Source organism: Rhincodon typus, chromosome 6 (assembly GCF_021869965.1).
Source record: "Rhincodon typus isolate 14 chromosome 6, sRhiTyp1.1, whole genome shotgun sequence".
NCBI classification, from domain to species: domain Eukaryota; kingdom Metazoa; phylum Chordata; class Chondrichthyes; order Orectolobiformes; family Rhincodontidae; genus Rhincodon; species Rhincodon typus.
This window is the reverse complement of record NC_063337.1, coordinates 95,271,205-95,288,655: the sequence shown is the minus strand read 5'-3', so window position 1 is coordinate 95,288,655 and position 17,451 is coordinate 95,271,205. Positions and strand designations below refer to the sequence as shown.

The 17,451-nt window shown below is 40.7% G+C and overlaps 1 protein-coding gene across 1 annotated transcript in view; it reads left to right on the top strand.

Moving 5' to 3' along the window:
- Nucleotides 1-17,451, top strand: part of cars2 (cysteinyl-tRNA synthetase 2, mitochondrial) — a 33,361-nt gene that overhangs the window by 14,505 nt on the left and 1,405 nt on the right. The window contains exons 3-9 of the mRNA XM_048598419.1: nt 2,156-2,273; nt 2,363-2,434; nt 4,463-4,568; nt 8,635-8,718; nt 12,673-12,802; nt 13,705-13,838; nt 16,312-16,379. Coding sequence (XP_048454376.1) covers nt 2,156-2,273; nt 2,363-2,434; nt 4,463-4,568; nt 8,635-8,718; nt 12,673-12,802; nt 13,705-13,838; nt 16,312-16,379 — 712 coding nt within the window. The remainder of the gene's footprint in view (nt 1-2,155; nt 2,274-2,362; nt 2,435-4,462; nt 4,569-8,634; nt 8,719-12,672; nt 12,803-13,704; nt 13,839-16,311; nt 16,380-17,451) is intronic.

Here is a 17,451-nt window from a genome sequence, read left to right as displayed (position 1 = left end):
GATTTTCCTCAGGTTACTGTTGTAAATCTGTGTCCTCAGGTCCCCTTCCCTGCTGCTGGAATCAGCTTTGCTCTGTCTACTCTATCAAATAGATTTATAAAAACTCCATTCATATCTAGATAGCATAGAATGAAGGAAAAGTGAGGGGAAACTGTTGAAAATTTTAAATCTGTGACTTCCAGGTATAGCACAATATGAACAAAAGGAGGAATTGAAATAAGAGATGAAGTTTTTAATCTATTCAGTAAATTTCCACTGATGTTACACACAGGAATATAGGTTTTGCATCGTGTTCAGGTCTTTGGGATTAGAGGATGTTGGATAATTAGGTCTAGGAGAAAATGTGAAAGGGCGAAGGCAGGAGGGGGAACACATGAGCACGAGAGTTGAGGAAAATGTGCCACAAGCAGTGGTGAATTGGAATATCCTAGTGGAAAGGCTGACACACTCTGTCATTTGTGTGGGAAATTTCCATTTCACTTTCCCTCCCTTGAAGCGCAGGACTTCAAGTCAGGAGCAGTCTGGGGAAACTTGCAGCAATATCCTCCCTCCTTGAGAAGGTGAATTTCCTTCACACAGAGATATGAGGTGTCAGTGGTGATTCACCACACTCCTCTTTCTCACAGTCCAAGATGGTGTTCTTGTTTTTGGTGCACTACTGGTTGAGTTTGGACCAGAGGATGCAGCCCTTCCTCCAGAACACAACTAATTCACAAGTAAGCAGGCACGGTGGATCCATCTTTTAATGTATTAGCATTCATTATGGGGGCATCCTGTATTTGGATGTCTGCACTGTTGAACTTCCTTGTGTTATTTCGTAGTAGAACTGTAACAGGCATTTTCATGTTATTTTCTGACTTGGCTGTCATATCATATTTTGTCCTAGAGCCTTGAGGCTTCTCTAGAGCTCCACCTGCTGGGTTATTATCGTTAACATTCAAATTTATATTTAAAAGTTGGTTGAGTTTTCAAACATTTAAGTTTTGCTACTTTTTTTCATAGCCCACCCTGTTTCCTGTGTTTTCTTGATTAGTCCCAACCTGGTTTGAAAGGGAGTCCAGCAATCCCAGTCAGCCCAGCAAAATCCCTTCAACATAACATCAGTGGAGCGGCGCCAAAATTTGGGCTAGCTGCCCCAGGTATAAGTTTAAATTCTGACACCTGGAACACCAGTTGTTTCTACCCCCACCAGCTGGTAGACCTTTAAACTGCCAACCTTCCCTAAAAAAGTCTTTGCTGGACCCGGCAATCTGCATTTTCTTCGTATTTCTTCAAATATGGAGTGACGCTTGATGAGCAATTGTTTTTGTTTTATTATTGTTTCCGCTAGCCTTGAGGAAAAAAACCTTGTTTTACATCATGGTCCCTAACTGATCTGGTTTCTTATTTTACAAAAGTTCTCCTGGGCTTTGTTTCAATGTTGATTGTGAACACAATGGGAATAAATTAGAAAAAATAAAGAAGTTAAAAAGTTCAGAATATCAGTTTTTCTGATCCAGTCCATGCTGGCACGTAGCCTCAAGGGAGATCTCCACCACCTACGCTGGACCTACCAATGTAGGGGTTGCCCCACTTCAGGTGCCATCTCTTTGCCACTGAGCCCACACTCACCCCATAATCAAGAGTCCCAGCTCTGCTGCCAGGCCGGGCCATTGCCGGGTCACAAGTCCCGCTTTGGCTGCAGATGTCGCATATTTATTACATCTATAATGCTGGCCTTTTTTGTTTCTTCACTTCTGTAATTTTTTCTGTTCTCTAAGATGGCGTTGTAATGCGGTGACTGTAAACTTTTTATTGTACTCATTTGAGTATATGTGACAATAGAGTTAATTCAATTCAATCAGCTGGTTACTAATTGATTACCTGATGCTTTATTGGTTTGCTCCCAGCTTGTCAACCTACTCCCGATTCTGCCACTCTCATCCTATGGAGAAATGTAAAATCCAGCTCAATGAGATGACAGTCTCTTCCAATTGAGGTATAAATAAATGGTCAAGCAAGAACCTGTACCCGCACCCAAATCTGGAGCAAGACCTCATAACTAGATTGATTCCCTGCACTTAGAAATAAACCTTAGATTATTTGCCTACATGCATTGCACACATTTGAAATTGGAATAGCAATAACGTTTTCACTCCTGTAATTTGTTTTCTAGTTCCTATGTTCGATTTGACATCCTAAGAAGAATACTGACCAAGACCTTTGGCATCGATGTCATTATGGTGATGGTTATCACAGATATTGATGACAAAATAATTCAAAGGGCCAACGAGGTAAATTACCAGGATTGTTCTCGGGAAGCATTTAGTCCAAAACCATGGAAATTAAAATTGTTAACTAACTATTATTTTCCCAATTACAGTTGAATATTTCGCCCACAGTACTTTCGTGCTTCTATGAAGAGGATTTCAAACAAGATATGGCATGTTTAAAGGTATAACAAATGCTTCCTTTTGCAGTGGTAACACACCCATTTGAATAGCTGCTGACCATTCATAAGCACTTTAAATTGAATTCAATAAGCTTCTTAGAACAGAGGAGGTTAAGGAGAAAGTCTTGTCACTGGCAAGTGATGATAGCAAGATGAGAAACATTTAAGATAATTAGTAAAGAACCATAAGGAAAATGAGGCTAATTTCTTCTATACAGTAAATTGTCATGTTCTGGTATGTAGTAGCTTAAAAAGTAGTGGTAGCAGATTCATTAATAACTTTGCCAAAGGAGAATTGGATAAATTTGAGAAATAGCAGAAGTTTGGGGAAAAGCAGGAGAGTGGGATTAATTGGATGGCTCTTTCAAAGAGTCATTGCAGACAAAAGCTGAATCTGATATGTTATACGATTTACATTTTCAACTGGTTTACAAAGTTTCTTGGTTTGTGAAGCAGTTACTTTGGAATGATTGCTTATGGTTGTATTATATAAAATGTAATTATCAAACTGGGACTAGAGATGGGGAATTGGGCGATAGTAAGCGTCAGCAAATAAAAGAACAGGAACTATATAGCAGTTCAAACATCAACTGATAAGGGGGAAATGAAGCAAGTTTTGACTCGTGGGAGTTGGTGACAGAGAAAAGATTTGTGCTGAGAGTAAAGAAATGACTTGGATGCTTGTAACACCTTCCATGACCTCAAGACATCCCAAAGTGTTCTACAGCTACTGAAGTACCTCTGAACCATTCTAATAAAGAAAACGTCGTGGTCAATTGCATGCACAGCAAGTTCCTACACATTGTACACGGGGACTCGGTTTAATGCCTTTTCCAAATGATAGCACTTCCAACAATACTGCACTCTCTAATTACAGGCCCTCCAACAGTTCACTTCCAGTGCCACTTGCTGCTTTTACTGGTAATCTCAAAGTTCAAACTAAGCAGAGCCATATGCTGTCACAGGAAAGGGGCTGTTTTAATCCACTTGTGCATGAGAACATCTCCAGCTTTGCCAACCTATCATCATAACTGATCATCTTCTGTGGAGCCATTATCATGAATCTTTTCTGAATCCTCTTCATCACCTTCAGATTCTTTCTAAAGTGCAATGCCTGAAATAGGCGCAATGCTCCACTTGAGTCTGAACCAATGTTTTCTTAAAGTTCATCATAACCTTTTTGCTTTCATGCCCCGTACCTCTATTTATAAAATCTGGTTGTCTTTTAACCACTTTCTTAACCTGACTTGCCTGCTTAACAATTTGTACACGCAAACCCCTCCAAAACTCTCTCTTTCCCCATTTTGAGTTATTCCCTTTATTTTATGTGGCCTCTTGTCCTTCCTACCAAAATGTATCATATCACTTTGGCATCTATCTTTTCTCCCAAGTTTTATATTGGGAAGACCTCTTTTTGTTCCAATTACTCATATTTTTCGAGCACGGTAGCTTTGACAGTGTTAATGGGCTACTCAAACCTGCGTGTTGGCAGGTACTAGTTCTGGCACAGACTGTTGGACTTGAGGATATGTACCTTGTATCCTCCATGAGGCTGATACCAGCTCCATTTTATACCTCTTCCTATTTTTCTTTCTGCTGCCAATTTCCGGTTACCTGGTTTACACTATTGCACAAAGTTAAACTTGGAAAGTTGAACAGTTTGTTTGTATTTTAGAAAAAAAGTGCTAAATTTTTGAACTCAGCTAAGAGAAGAGATTTTGTGATGTATGTTTGTAAAGGTTTCCGAACAGGGAATTTGGTACAGTCTGTTCCATTTTGGAGTTGTTTTCAGATCAAATACACATCCTTCTGACAAATTGACAGGATCCAGAAGAGGGCAGTAATTTATTGGAAGAAGTCACAGAAATGGTACCAAAGTGATTGTTCTCAATCCACCCCTACCTGAACTTTACGTTTGACTGACTCTTTGATATCTAACTGTGTTCCCAAGCCATTATAATTCTATTTGTGAGGCAATGTGGGAGCTCGGTTTCATCAAATCCTGAACAATGTTTCTACTGTTTTTTTTAGGTCCTTCCACCCACTGTTTACTTGCGCGTGACTGATAACATTCCCCAGATTGTGACATTTATAGAAAGAATTATTCACAATGGCCATGCGTATTCTACCTCCACGGGTGAGTTTCTGCAGTGACAACTGTCCTATTACTGAATTTCTGTTGTGCTTTTATTAATGATTTTATGACTGAGATGGGAAGATTGTACTGTTTCTCTCTAGTGCATTACTCCACTGGCCATAATATAATTCAAATGCATTTGTTTCTTATACATTTTGAAAGGATGGAGAGCTGAAGACAGAAGTACTAAGTGATTCTGGATTAAACAAGATACATTGCTGTTGTTATAGTCTTATCATAGGCCACAAGACTATTTAAAAGGGTTGTGAAGGAATCGCTGTTTTGATGCAATGATAGTAAGGGACTGGTAATATACTGCAGATCCAAACTGGGATGGTGTGTGGCTTGAAGTGGAATTTGCAGGTTATGGTTTCTAAAATACCACCTATCATTTTCTTCATTAATTGTTGATATAAGATTGGGATGGGAGGGGAGTGATACTACGTAATGGTGGAAGTTAGTTTTAGAGTTAGAAAGACTCTGAGATTGCATGTGGTCCAATATTTGTGTCAAAAGTGTTGTGGTTACAAGCATTCACATGAAACATGTCTTTGTGGTCTTGATTATTTAAAGTGCAATATATCTCTTTATTCGAAACATTCTTCCTTTGTTAATGCTTGAATTATACTGATTTTAGTTGACCTGTTCCATTAAAAGCTCTAATAAGTGAAAGTCTTGTCTAGCAGTTTTCTCCATGTGGTGAAATTAGTATAACTTTTTAAAATGCTGTTGATGCCTGTCGGGACCGTAACAGGAATGATGACACAGTTGTGTAGATTAAGACCAGTGGAGGAGACTTATATCACTATTTTGAGATAAATTTGATTTGCAAATAAGTGCTAGTTAAGACATCAATGTTGTGAAAAGAGTTTGAAATCATGTTGATATACTTCTTTCCAAATAGTGAAGTGGAAGTAATAAAACAAAATCTTGCTGTGACTTCCTTTCAAAATGAAAAGGGGTTTTGGTAAAGTAGATAGAGACATAGTGTTTGCACTGACAGGAGGCTTAGGGCCTGGAGGATACAGATTTAGAAAACTAACAAACAAAAAATCTATTGGTGTACTCAGAATTATTCTTTATAAGGCGATTTAGGAACGTAGAACTTAGGAGTAGGAGTAGTCCATTCAGCCCTTCAAGCCTGCTCTGTCATTCAATAAGATCATGGTTGATCTGTTTGTGGTTTCAACTGCACCTTCCTGTTTTCCCCCCATAGCCTTTGACTTCAGTGTCAGTCAAAAATCTAACGTTATTTTGAATAAATTTAATGGACAAGCGTTCACTGTTTTCTGTGGAAGAAGAACGACTCACTGAGGGGAAAAAAAATTCTCTTTATCTCAGAACATGGAACCTCTTATTCTTAACCCATGTCCCCTACTTCCGACTCACCTACAAGAAGAAATATTCTTTCAGAAATGACCCTACCATGTGCCCTCAGGGTTATATCTGTTTCAATGAAAAGAGCACTTCTCATTTTTTTTAAACTCTATTGGGTAAAGATCCAATCTGTTCAATTTTTCTTCAGAAATAAGATCAACACTTCATCCCAGAAATGAATGGAGTACACTTTTTCTGAATTGCTTCCAATGCAATTCTATCCTATTTCAAATAAGGAGAACAAAATTGTAAACAGTAGTCCAGATATGATCCCACTAAGGCCCTGTACAGCTCCCTACTCTTATATTCCATTCTTCTTGTAATATGTGTCAGTGTTCCATTTGCCCTCCTAATCACTTGCCGCAATTGCATACTAACTTTTGTACTTCATAGGTCAAGCCATTCATATCGCCTATGCCACCCAGTTCTGTAATCCGTCTCAATTTGAATAGTGTGCTATTTCTTTGTTTCCTCTCAAGGTTCATACTTTCTTACATTATACACACATCTGTCAAATTTTTGCTTAACCTAACTATCTTTTGGAGCCGCTTAAATCCTCCTTGGTACCTGTTCTGGTATAATAGGCAAGTCTTGCAGCAGTGCATATTGTTTGACATTCAATTCTTTGATATAGATTGTGAATAATTGAGGCCTCAGAATTCATCCCTGTGACATTCTGTTAGTTACTATTGTCAACCTGTAAAAAATACATTTGTCCCTACTGTCTGATTTCTGTTAGCTAGAAAATCCTTTAGTCGTAGTAATATATTACCCCTTCTATCATGAGATCTTAATTTGCATAGTAACCTTTAATATGGCATCTTTTCAAATATCTTGTTGGAAATCTAGGCACACACATACACAAGTTCCATGTTCACCTTCCTTAAAAAACTCTAATAGTTAAACATGGTTTTTCTTTCACACAACGATGTTGATTCTCTCTGATCATACTGGCCCAGATTTTCCAGTCAGGATCGGAAATTCTACTACCAAACTTGAACAGAGAGAGAAAACAAAGTAACTTGCCTTTAGAGGGATCCTCTCTACAGTTTTCTGCAAAGTGCCTTCCCAGCTGAACTAGCATAGAGGAATCCAGAAATCCATGAAAAAGTTTCAAAGCATATTAGTGTGGAAATCACACCTCATTTTTCAGAAGTAAGTGTCATATGCTGTGATGTAAAGGCCCTGTAGCCACTTGGAAACCTGTTGACAGAAGCTAAATTTGTCAGGTAATTGTGAGAATATGCTGGCAGGAGGGTGAGGGATATGGACGGGACAGGGGTTCTGGAAGGTAACAGAAGGTGGGTGAGGGGTTAAGGTGGCAGGTTAGTGAGGTATAGGATGGGAGAGGATGTGTGGGATTGGAGATATAAGGTGGCAAATGGATGTATGGGGATAGGAAGGTCAGGGGCCAGGTGGGTGAGATGTTTAGAGGAGGTCATTGGGGATGGCGGGGTGGGAGTCGGAGTAGAGAGTTGCAGGTAAGTTCATGAGAGCAAGGGATTGGATCCATGCGGGTTGGGGAGCTAGCTCCTTGTTTCCAAGGGCTGGTAGGACGGCAGATTAAGGCTAGGCTAGTTACCAGGTTAAGTGGCGAGTTCAGGCATAAGAGTCGTGGGTCAGGAGGTTGGGGGTGCCTGCTTAGGTAGAGTGTGTTAGATCTAGTGGGGTTGGGGTGAGGTGTTTAGAGAATGCCTGACCTTAGGGTGGGGTTTAGAGTTTCAGGGGAACAGAGTGCAGGGAAAGGGATGAGTGTGTCAGGTCTGGGGATGTCAGGATTTGTGAAGAATCAGTGGTGACCCAAGGTTCAGTTTAATTGTTAACCAGGGGTTGGAGCAGGTTTTAATGCATTAACTTGCTACATAGCTATTTATCTTAAGTCAGTGGAACCCTTTGAAGACTTTGATTCCAATTCAGGTTATGGAATTTTTCGGAGGGCTGCAGGCATCTGGTAATTGCCCCAAGGAAATTTCAATTTTTGGAGCAGTTCCCATGAACTGAGCTGCCTCAGGGCTTCCGTAATAACCCAAAGCAAAATCCCAGTCTATGCTGCTGAAACAGCTATCTTCCTATCTCAAAATCTGGGCCATTACGGTGTTCTATATATTCCACTACAATCCCCTTAATAACAGATTTTAGCAATTTCCCTATGATAGATGTTAGAGTAATTGGCCTATGGTTTTTTGTATCCTGTCTTCCTTTCTTCTTCAGTAATGGGATGATGTTAGCAATTTTCCAATCTGCAGGACTCTTCAAGAATTTCAGGAATTTTGGCAGATTAAAACTTTTGACTCTACTACTTTGTAGCCACTTTTTTAAAGATGCAAGGTAACTGTCAAAAAAAAAAATCAGATATACACTAGAAAAAGAAAACATTTACAGGGCTATGAGGATAGAGTGGGACGGTCGGATTATTGGATGTCTCTTTCAAAGACCCAGTACAGTACAGACATGATGGACCAATTGCCTCTACTTGTAGGATGGTAGATTAAGGCTATGGCAGTTACCAGGCTATTCTATGGTTATCATCATTCTATATCAGCAGATATAAGCATCTCAGTACCATTTGGCCCTAGTGTAAACGAAGCATTAAATTTGTGATATGCAAGTAAATTCTTAAGCAAGCCTGTCATAATTTCAGAACATAATTTTTATTTACTTATCTAAACACTTTATTAAAACATTTCAGGAAATGTGTATTTTGACGTCCAGTCTATCGGTAGTCAGTATGGGAAGTTTGTTGGGATATGTGCTGACACAGCTGGAGAAACAAGTATGTATTTACAATTGTTCATGTTGTTAATGTTTTGTCTTTATACCTTTAACGTTTTTCTTTCGATCATGATCAGCGTTTCCATGAATAGACTGGGTCTCGGTCTGAAAGCTATGACTCCCTGTGCTGTAAGAATCAGTGCCACCAGGTTTGACAGTTGTCCCCAGATATTAAGTGGTGATGTCCCCAAATTCCCTGTCGTCTCAGAAAATGGCAACAATGGCTAAACAATCAAACAGTTTTATATAAAATAAAAGTAATGCATGGATCTACATTGCACAACTGGGCCGACAGTTTAAAAATACAGTGTATGTAACTCTTGCAGCACTTCTGAGTGTGTTCTTCGAAATACATCTCTAATTGTAAGACTTTTTCTGTGCTGCAGACACTGTTTGTGGAAGATGCTAGGAGACAGATTTCTATAAGAGAGTACCTGGAATATAATGGTGTCTTGTTTCCTGAAAGGGTCTGTTTTAAAGCAGTGTATCTGACTTGACACCCATCACAGTAGTTGAGTCGTATCATTCAGAAAACCTGTTTGTATCTTTGCAGTTGAATTTGTTTTTAGCAATAACAAGCTATGGTTGTACAATGCATTTGAAACATCTAAAGAGAAACTATAAGGAATATTAGGAAAGGCAACCAAATGGTTGGTCAATAAAATAATTTGGAGGAGCACACTAAAAGCAGAGAGAGGAAAGTGAAGCAGTTTACAGACCGAATTCCGCAGTTTAGGACCCTGGTAGCTGACAGCGTTGAAGTGAGAAAAATGGATATGTGTAGAAGACCAGAATTGGAGGAATCTAGTAAAGGGTTGGTCCATCCATTTAGATGGGGTGGAGGTGTGAGGGTTATGTTAGTAAAATCAGAGTTAATAAAATATGATTGCATGCACTGAGCCATGATCATGGACAGGCTACTCTCACCACTAGAACAAGGGAAATTTCATATAGACGTTTCAAATTCAAAAGTAATGTAATAGATATTGGAAATCTGAAATCAAACAGGCAATAATAGTAGATAGAGATAACAAGGTGTAGGACTGGATGAACACAGCAGGCCAAGCAGCATCGGAGGAGCAGGAAAACTGACGTTTCGGGTCGAGACCCTTAAATAGGCTTAATGGCAAGAGGCAAAGGGTGATGGTTGAAGGTTGTTTTTATGACTGGAAGCCTGAACCCTGTGGCATACCACAAGGTTTGGTACTGCGTCCCTTGCAATTTGTGATGTACGTTAATGATCTAGACATGAATATAGGAAGTAACTAGGAGGAAAGGCACAAACTACAGAATGTAGACTGATGAGATGGATTCAACAGTGGCAATGGAATTTAACCTTGAAAGCTGTGAGCGATAAATTTTGGTGGACAATAAGGCAAAGGAGTACATAATAAATGGTAGGATCCTCGGAAACACAGAAGATCAGAAGGACTTCGGTGTGCATGGCCAGAGATCCTTGAAGGCAACAGCACAAATGCATAGAGTATTTAAAAAGGCATCTGGAATACTTGCCTTTATTAGTTGAGGCATTGAATACAAGAACAGAAATATTATGATGGATCTATATAAGATGTTAGTTAGGCTACAGGTGGAAGACTGTGTCGCCAAACTGTGCAAAGAATTCGATTGCACTAGAGAGGCTGCAGAGCAGATTCAGCAGAATTAACCGCATCTCTTGTGTTTCCCGCACCTCTGCCCTCTCATCCCCTCCCCCCAATAAAAATAAAGACAGAATACCCCTTGTCCTCACATATCACCCCACCAACCTCCGCATCCAACGTATCATTCTGTGTCATTTCCACTACCTACAATCCGACCCCACAACCAAACATATATTTTCCTCCCCACCCTATCTGCCTTTTGTAGGGACCACGCTCTCCACGACTCCCTCGTCCGCTCCTAACTCCCCACTAACCCCACCAGTCCTGGCATCTTTCCCTGCAACCGCAGGAAGTGCTACACCTGCCTCTATACCTCCTCCTGACCTCCAGTCAAGGCACGAAACAAACCTTCCGCATTAGACAGGGGTTCACCTGCACAAGTGTCAACTTGGTCTACTGTATCTGCTGCTCCCAATGTGGCCTCCTCTACATCGGTGAGATCAAGCAGAGGCTCAGAGACCGTTTTGTAGAGTATCTGCACTCAGTTCGCGACAAACGACAACAGCTTTCAGTTGCAAACCATTTTAACTCCCCCCTCCCACTCCTGCATGACATGTTCATCCTGGGCCTCCTCCAGCGTCACAATGACGCCAACCGCAAACTGGAGGAGCAACAGCTCACATTCTGCCTCGGGAGCCTAAAGCCCAATGGCCTAAATGTAGATTTTACCAGTTTCAAAATCTCCCCACCCCGGCCTCATCCCATGACCAACCTTCCCTCTCGTCCCCGCCTCTTTGACCTGAAACAGCCTGTCCATCTTCTCTCCCACCTGTCCGTCCCACCCATCCCGCTGACCAATCCCCACCACTCCCTACCTGCACTCACCTATCACCATCCCATCTGCCTTCCCGAACCCCACCCCTCCTGTCTCTATTTATGAGCTCCCTTCCCCCTCCCCATTTCTGAAGAAGGGTCCCAACCCGAAATGTCAACTTTCCTGCTCCTCTGATGCTGCCTGGCCTGCTGTGTTCCTCCAGCTCCACGCTGTGTTCCTCCAGCTCCATGCTGTGTAATGTCAGATGTTACCTGGGCTGGGGTGCTTCAGCTTTGAACTGAAATTAGGCTGGTAGGGGTTGTTTACTTTGAAACAAAGAAGGCTGAGGAGGACCCTAATACAGAGAAGAAGCTTTTCCCCTATATAGAAGGATCAGTAACCAACAGGCATAGATTTAAGTGAAACGCAGGAGATTTAGAGGGAATTTAAAGAAGAATTTTTTCACACACATTTGAGTTGGGTGTCTGGAACTCGGTGAGTAAGAGTGGTAGATGTGGGATCCATCACAACATTTAGTGTACAAGATTATGGCAGAAATGCTGGAAAATGAGACTAGGATAGATCAGTGGGGATGTAATCAGTCAACAGGCCTCTTTCCATGCTGTAAATCTACAGCTTTGATTTTATTAATAGGGTTGCGGTGTGTAAAAACAAGGCCGTTACGTTGAACATAGGACACTAGTTCAGCCTTAGCTGGAGTATTGCATCCAGGTCGGGGTTCCACATTTCAGGAAGATATGAAGGCATTGGAGAGAGTGCAGAAAAGGTTCACCAGAATGATACCAGGGATAAAGAATTCCAGTTATGAATATTGATTGGAGAAGTAGGGATTGCTTTCTTTGGACAAGAGAAAATTTAGGGAAAATTTGACAGAAATATACAAAATCATGAGGGGTTTGGACAAAGTAGATAGGGTGAAACTCTTCCCACTCACCAAAGGATCACGTATGAGAGGACACAGATTTAAATTGATTGGCAAAAGACACAAAAATGACATACGGTAAAAGTTTCTCAAAGCAAGTGGTTAAGACGTGGAAAGCACTGCCTGAGACTGTTGTGGAGGCAGCTTCAATCGAGGCATTCAAAAACGAGTTAGGCTGTTCTCTGAGAGGGTACTATTGGCATGGCTCAGGAGAGAAAGTGGAAGAATGGCATTTGGTGATAACATCATGGGCTGAATGGCCTCTGTGGTTCTGTGATTCTGAGGTCAGGCAACATCTGTTGAGAGAGAATACAGTGAACATTTCAAGTCAATGATCAATCATCAGATTTGAAAGATGTTAGTAAATTTGTCTCAGCCGCAAATGGAAACATTTCTCCTCTCCTCATACATAGTAAATGGGAAAGCAGAGGCAGTGAGGAAAGCAGGTTGGAGAGTAAATTTCTCCATGCAGGAGAAATCCCCAGTCCTTCATACATTTTGATTTGTCATCGATAATGAAGCACAGATTCATGTCTGAAAACGCATAAGTATTTTAAATAACTTTTGGGTTATTTGTTTATTTTGTTTTATTGCTAGCTGCTGGTGATAAAAGGCACATCAGAGACTTTGCTCTGTGGAAAGCATCAAAGCCAAATGAACCATCTTGGATATCCCCATGGGGTAAGGGTCGACCTGGCTGGCATATTGAGTGTTCCACCATTGCAAGGTTGGTACTTGTGTTTTTTGTTGAACATACCATGACAGAATTGACCTGGGAGTTTTACTGCTGACAAAGCAAAATCACATTCCTGATGTTTCTAACTATAGGACTCATTTTCTGATCTGGTTACAATGGTATTAACCCTTTGACTGGTCTTTTGCGATGCCTAATTTTAATAATCCAGTGACCGTGCATCAACTGTATCAAAATTTCTGCGTGTGAAATAAAAGGAGCAAAAATAGAATAACACTGTCGTTGTAGGGTTGATTTCTAACCATAATCATTTCCTGTGTTCATTTTATGTCTCTCTCCACTTGCGTTTTCACATGTTGTCATTCAGCAACAGTAATTTGCATGTATAAAATGCTTTTAACAAGACCTAAGAGGTTTCACAGAAGCATTACCTAACATAATTTGACATGAAGCCACACAAGGAAGTGATAGGACAGAAGACTAAAGCTTGATCTATGTTTTAAGGAGTACCCTAAGGATGTAGAGGAAGGCAGAGAGATTTTTGAGAAGGCTTTGCGTAGTTTAGCACATCGGCAGCTGAAGATATGGTCGTCACTGGTGCAACAATTGAAATCAGGCACGTGCAAGATATCAGGATTGGAGCAAATTTGAGATCTTGTAAGGTTATAGGACTGAGATTACAGAGACAGGGAGAGGATAAGTACAGTGGAGGGAGTTGCAAACAAATATGAGAGTTTGAAAATTAAGGCATTGCCAATTCCTCAGAAGTTAGAGTCAACACCTCATCCATTTTTAGTTAATGTATATTTTCTCTTCTTTCTAGTTAATTCCTCAGTAGACATTTGTAAGTTTGTCCAAGGTGCTGATGTACTAAGAAAATAGTTTCACAACCCCTTGATATAACAAATGGTGAGCTTAACTATGTGCATTTTCAGCTCTGTGTTTGGAAATAAATTGGACATCCATTCAGGTGGAATAGACCTAGCGTTTCCCCATCACGAGAATGAGATTGCTCAATGTGAGGCCTACCACCAGTGTGAGCAATGGGGCAACTACTTTTTACACTCAGGTATGTATTTGTTGGGCAGTGGAAGAAGAGTAGATAGAATTCAAAGACATTAATCGATAAGCGACATTTGTTGTGAGTTTTTGATTCTTGAGGGATTAGTAGTGAAATAAAGTATGATTTTTCTACATTGAACTGTTTATCTTGTAATCCATATGTAATTTTCTGACCATTAATTTTAATTCTGCAGTTTCTTATGTACTCTTTGGAGGGAAACAATCCTCACTTTTTTTAAAATAAAAGATTCGCGAACAGATGCATCATCATTACCAAATTTTAATTTGGATCAAGATCCCTGAGCAATTCAGATGTTTGATTTTTCAGTTTTCTCCAAGTCACTTGGTTTTAAAAGATGCAATTCATATAATAGTAAATTATTAATTTTATTCATTCACTCATGGGATGTGGACATCGTTGGCAGGCCAGCATTTATTGTCCATCCCTAATTGCCTTTGAAAAGATAATGGTGAGTTGCTTTCTTGAACCACTGCCATCCATGTGTTTTAGGTAGACCCACAATGCCATTAGAGAGGGAACCGCAGGAATTTTACCCAACAACAATGAATGAACAGCGATATATTTCTGGGTTAGGACAATGAGTGGCTTATAGGGGAGCTTGGAGGATAGTGTTCCCGTTGATGCTCTTCTTTCCAGATGGAAGTGGTTATAAGTTCAGAAGGTGCAGAATAAGGAGCTTACTTACTCTTATATCATTATTAGATGATCTCATTGGAAACAAGCATGCAGCTTTATGATGAGGGGAGTTGTTTTGTGGTTTAGTAATGAACAGAATCAATGTAATTGACTTGAAGGTTTGCGGCAGTTTATTATAACCTATGTTATGTTTTGATGTGATGTTTTTGAGATCAAGTTTTCAATATAGTGAATTGTTGGCTGGTGGAAGGATCTTTGATTTTTTTTAAGCTGTTTTAAACTGTTGGCAGAATCCCTCAATCCAAGATTGTAAATCTTGAATTTCTGTGAATAGACCAACAGTTTAAGCTTTTTAGATTTTGATTCATGGAATAGGAGTTCTTCAGGCCTAAGGTTCTTAGATCCAGTAACTCTACTAAGTTGTTGTGCACTGGAGGAATTATTGATATGAAATTTAAATAAATCTTTTGTTTAACTAATTTTGCTTTCATATATTTGTATTTAACCAAGGAACATAGGTATTTTTAACCAAGTTGTCCCTTCCTACCTTTGCTGAACTTTGGCCGTTCAGTAGCTGATTGTAAACTGTTCCATTTCTCTGCTTCATTTCCAAATTTTTTATTCTCCATTATTTTAATAATTATTCAGCTTTGTTGAATGTGGTCACTGGTTTTGTACTAATCTTCATTTCTGGCCACATCATGATAGCCTTGCCCGAAAATGTTCATTCTCATCTTCCCCTTTTTCTGCTGGGTGCATGAAATTGGGACCAGTGGATGGGGCGGTTGAAATTGTTTTATTATAGTAACAGCAAGTAGGAAAATGGACTTGGATAACTCTTTCTTGACTACCTGACCTTCCTTTTTGTGAAAGTTGATGGTAAAGAAAGTGGGTATGGTGTAAAATAGATGGCAGATTTGGCTTTATACATTTCAATTTCAGCCATGGTTCACTTCAGCATGAACATTTCTTTATCCTATGAAGAGTCATACGCCATAGAAACAGTCCCTTCAGCCCACTGTGTCTATGCCGACCCATAAACACCAAACTACACTAATCCCATTTACTTGCACTTGGACCATAGACTACTATGCTCTGGCATTTTAAGTGCTTGTCCAGATGCTTATTAAATATTGGGACAGTCCCTGGTTCCACCACTCTCTCATGCAGTGTGTTCCATCTTTTACCACCCTCTGGTTAAAAGAATTCTAAACCACCTGCTCATCATCTTAAGCTTATGCCCTCTGGTCTTAGATGCATCTGCCATGGGGAAAATATTCTCATGATCTACTCTGTCTATGCCTGTGATAATTTTGCATATATAAATCAGATACCTCCCTCAGCCTCCTCTGCCAGGAAAAACAAACCCAACCTATCCAGCCTGTCCTCAGAACTGAGATTTTCCATCCCTCGCAACATCCTGGTGAAACTCCTCTGCACCCTCTAGAGTACGGTCACATCTTTTGATAGTGTGGCGACCAGAACTGCACACTATATTCCATCTGTGGCCTAATCAATGTTCTATAAAGTTGCAACAAAACTTTCCTGCTTCCCTGGCTAATGAAGGCAAGCATCCCTTCTGCCTTGTTCAACACCCAGTCTACCTGCATTGATACCTTCAGAGATCTGTGGATTTGTACACCAATAATGTCCCTTTGTTCCTCAGTACTCTCTAGGTACCTACCATTCATTGTGTAAATCCTTCCCTTATTAGACCACCCAAAATGCGTCAACTCACACTTATCAGGATTAAATTCTATCTGCCCAATTAACCAGCTGATCAATATCAGACTCTAGCCTTGTTTGAATTTCTTTTGTATAGGGCATTTGCATTTGAAAGGAAGTGAAGAAAAGATGTCAAAATCATTGAAAAATTACATCACAATCAAGGTAACTATTCACTTTTATCACTCCTGTTTACTTTTTTCCTGTTTCTTTTTGTTCCTTAGAAAATTTCTTCTAATGACAGCTAGTAGCTTGTCATAAAAATGTAACTGAGATCAGTCAGATCTGAACGTGATTGTTTTTTGCAATCTGTCTCGGATTAACTTTAGGATATCTGGGTATAAAATGGCTATATCCAAAGAGCAAAAGGACATGTGTTTCCCAATAGGATGCCCATCGGACATTCCCAAATTGAGTATTGTTTCCAGACTATCTGGAGAGAGCACCATTGACTTGAACCTTTCATTCATCAATTGTTAACTGGATGAATGAAACAAATATGTTTATTCTAAACCAGGGTCTGAAATATTGCAGGTTATATTGTACTATTGGGCTGTAGAAATGGAGGCTAATAGGTGTAAACAAGGTTAGCCCTAATTCTCAGCTTGATTGGCTGAAGATTTGGGCAGAAAGAAGAGAGATTTATAGTGTTGCTGAAAAATGGAGAGAATTATGCAGTACAAGACCATAGATTTAGTTATTTGTCATATGTACTAAGTATAGAAATACGCAAGTACAGTGAAAAGCGCACAAAGTCGCCAATCACTGGCACCCACTTGGCTACAAAAACCAGAATTAAAAGATTTAACAGAGCCAAAAGGTAAGCAAGGAAAAAAAAGTCCAAATCTCAGAGTCCCAAGTCCCATCTCTACTATGGTGTAGGCACCACTTCAATCACGGGGCAGCTGACACCGCCTTGCAGGCCCGTTCTTGCCGCCGACTGCTAACCCCTCACCGGCCCCGCTCTCACCACTGACTGCAGCCCCCTCACCATTCCCACTCCCATCACCGACTGCTGCCCCCTCACCGGCCCCACTCTCACCACCCACTGCCCCCTCACCGGCCCCACGCTCACCACCGCCCGCTGCCCCCTCACCGGCCCCACGCTCACCGCCCGCTGCCCCCTCACCGGCCCCACGCTCACCGCCCACTGCCCCCTCACCGGCCCCACGCTCACCGCCCACTGCCCCCTCACCGGCCCCACGCTCACCGCCCACTGCCCCCTCACCGGCCCCAC